General features: G+C 38.3%; 1 protein-coding gene across 4 annotated transcripts in view; it reads left to right on the plus strand.

Annotated features, from left to right (window-relative positions):
- The window catches only part of CAST (calpastatin), a 188,348-nt gene that overhangs the window by 146,871 nt on the left and 38,487 nt on the right, over positions 1–2,990 (plus strand). For all 4 annotated transcript variants that reach the window (XM_010831956.1, XM_010831953.1, XM_010831955.1 and 1 more), the window contains 2 exons: positions 415–513; positions 2,018–2,098. In XM_010831956.1, the coding sequence (XP_010830258.1) occupies positions 415–513; positions 2,018–2,098 (180 nt within the window). The remainder of the gene's footprint in view (positions 1–414; positions 514–2,017; positions 2,099–2,990) is intronic.

The raw sequence follows: 2,990 nt of genomic DNA on the forward strand, positions 1-2,990 counted from the left end.
TGGAGTGGGTTGACATTTCCTTCTCCAATGCATGAAAGTGAAAAGTGAAAGTGAAGTCGCTCAGTCGTGTCCGACTCCTAGCAACCCCATGGACTGCAGCCCACCAGGCTCCTCTGTCCATGGGATTTTCCAGGCAAGAGTACTGGAGTGGGGTGCCATTGCCTTCTCCAAATAATGCCTTTAGACTTACTGAAATTGTGATTCTTACTTGAATGTGGCTTTCTATCTTGCCAACCTAGAGTCTGTACTCTGGGACTTTAATAGGTTCTATTACAGGCCAGATTTTAACCATTTTGATAGCTGAAGAACTTTTGGTGTTTGGCATTTTTCTACATAGAATTTCTGTTGATGATTAAAATGTCAAAGTGAAGGATGTGCAGCAAGTAGCATTTACATATCTGCTCTGGTTTCCAGTCAGACATGGACACTGCTCTGGATGACTTAATAGACACTTTAGGAGAACCTGAAGAGATGAAAGAAGATAACACAACATATACCGGACCGGAAGTGTCGGTACGTGACCTTGATGTCTAAAGATTTGTACCTAGTGAGTAAGAGGGCTGGTAGGTCATGGCCCTGATGCACGCAAGGATGCACCGTGTTCTGTCACTTGAAGAGAAAGAGGATGCTGTTAGCGTCCGTGGTAGCAAATGAACATGAGTGTTGTGGTTGGAAACTGTCCCAGGGAGCTATGCAAGCTGTGCTGATCAGCAAACACCGATTGCTTGTTTCTTCTGAGACTACAGCTGGGATGTACTCTGTTGAGTCACAAAGACTTACTTTCTGTCTTCGAGGTTTACATCCTCATGGTTTCCAGATATTTCCATCCTGTGACTTGAGCTTATTCTGACGTCTAGATATTTTCTGCCCTCAGTTCATTTCTACTCCTGATTCATAAAAAGCAATTGTATATTCTTTGGTATTAAGAAAGATGTTCCATAGATTGGAAGAAAATATTGCAACAGACACAACAAAGGACTTGTTTCTAGAGTTTATGAAGAATTTTTGAAAGTGAGAAAAAACAATCCAGTATAAAATTAGGAGAAAATTTGACCAGTAGACACATGAAAGTCTCCCTAGTAATTGGGAAAATGATACTAAAACGCAGAGGGATAGCACTTCACACTTACCTGATTGGCAGAAGTGTAGACGTCTGACACGTGACAGAGGCTGTGGATGTCACCTGAATATAAGCATTCCCTCTAACCAGCACTTCCACGTCTAGACAGATTCCCGGGAGGGGGCCTTGCACAGTGTGTAAGGAGTTATAAGAACAGGTGAAACATTTGGAAATAATTGCATTCAACAGGAAACAAGATGATGACAAGTGGAATGCTTTATAGTGGTTAAAATGGTTTGTTCATGTATCAATATGGTTTCATTACAAAAGCATAATTTTTGAATGAAGAATAGTACATTGCAGAATGATAGTAGAATTTGATCTGATACCATTTATGTAACACTTGAAAATAGGCAAAGTAATGGTGTATATTGTTTATGGATACTTATATGTGGAATAATTGTTTTAAAATATACTCAGCTTTATACTGATGGATGTGATAAAGTTTGGGGTGGTGGCTATCTCTGGAAAACAAGGAAGAAAAATTGGATTGGAGAGTGCTAAAACAGATATCACTCTGACTTTTTTTCATTACATAAGAAATAGCTAGATCTATTGAGTTATATAGAAATTCACTGTTACCAACTACTCTTTTATAGGTATATAAATATTAGATAATGCAAATTATTTAAAAATAAAATGTATTTTATATAGGAATCAAATTTAATATATTGGTTTGAATATTTTATAGCATTATTTATGGGTTAAGCCAATTAAATATGGGCAAGTATCTGTAGAAACATAAAATTTCAGAGTTGCATAAACTGCTGGCTTCTTAATGATTTGTATTTAATCTCAATAGTTCCATAAGTTAATAATGCAATAGTACTTTGATTTAAGAGTTATGTATACAACATTCTCAGCTAAAATCCCTATACGTACTTTTTTTTCCCCTAGGATCCAATGAGTTCTACCTACATAGAGGAGCTGGGTAAAAGAGAATCCACACTTCCTCCAAAATATAAGGAACTTCTGAATGTAAGTTAAACAGTTATGTATTTACACCTTATTGTTTTCTCTTTGGAATTATAATTTTTATCACATTAATATATCCAATTATTTTAACTTAGATAAAATAAGGGGCTTGTGAAACTATCATTACTCTGAAGCTCACCGTATTAGTGTGATGGGGCTGCCGTGTCAGAGTGTTACAGATTGGATGGCTTAAACAACAGAAACTTACTATCTCACAGTTTTGGGGGCTCGAAGACTGGAATCAAGATGTGGGCAGAGTTGGTTCTGTTTCAGGCCCCTCTGCTTGGTCTCCACATGTGGATACCTCCGTGTGGAATAACTCTACATCTTCTTTCCATGTGTACATATCTGCATGTCGTCTTTTCTCTATGTGGATCGCTGGGTCACTTCCCCCTTTTATAGGAACACTGGTCATATTGAAATAAGACCGATCTTAATGTTGTCATTTCACCTTAATTACCTCTGTAATTAAATTCAATACCACTTCATGGCAAATAGATGGGGAAACAGTGGAAACAGTGGCTGACTTTATTTTTCTGGGCTCCAAAATCACTGCAGATGGTGATTGCAGCCATGAAATTAAAAGACGCTTACTCCTTGGAAGGAAAGTTATGACCAACTTAGATAGCATATTCAAAAGCAGAGACATTACTTTGCCAACAAAGGTCCATCTAGTTAAGGCTATGGTTTTTCCAGTGGTCATGTACGGATGTGAGAGTTGGACTATAAAGAAAGCTGAGCGCCGAAGAATTGATGCTTTTGAACTGTGGTGTTGGAGAAGACTCTTGAGAGTCCCTTGGACAGCAAGGAGATCCAACCAGTCCATCCTAAAGAGATCAGTCCTGGGTGTTCATTGGAAGGACTGATGCTGAAGCTGAAACTCCACTACTTTGGC

The sequence above is a fragment of the Bison bison genome, unplaced genomic scaffold, assembly GCF_000754665.1.
Source record: "Bison bison bison isolate TAMUID 2011002044 unplaced genomic scaffold, Bison_UMD1.0 scf7180017864533, whole genome shotgun sequence".
Classification (NCBI taxonomy): domain Eukaryota; kingdom Metazoa; phylum Chordata; class Mammalia; order Artiodactyla; family Bovidae; genus Bison; species Bison bison.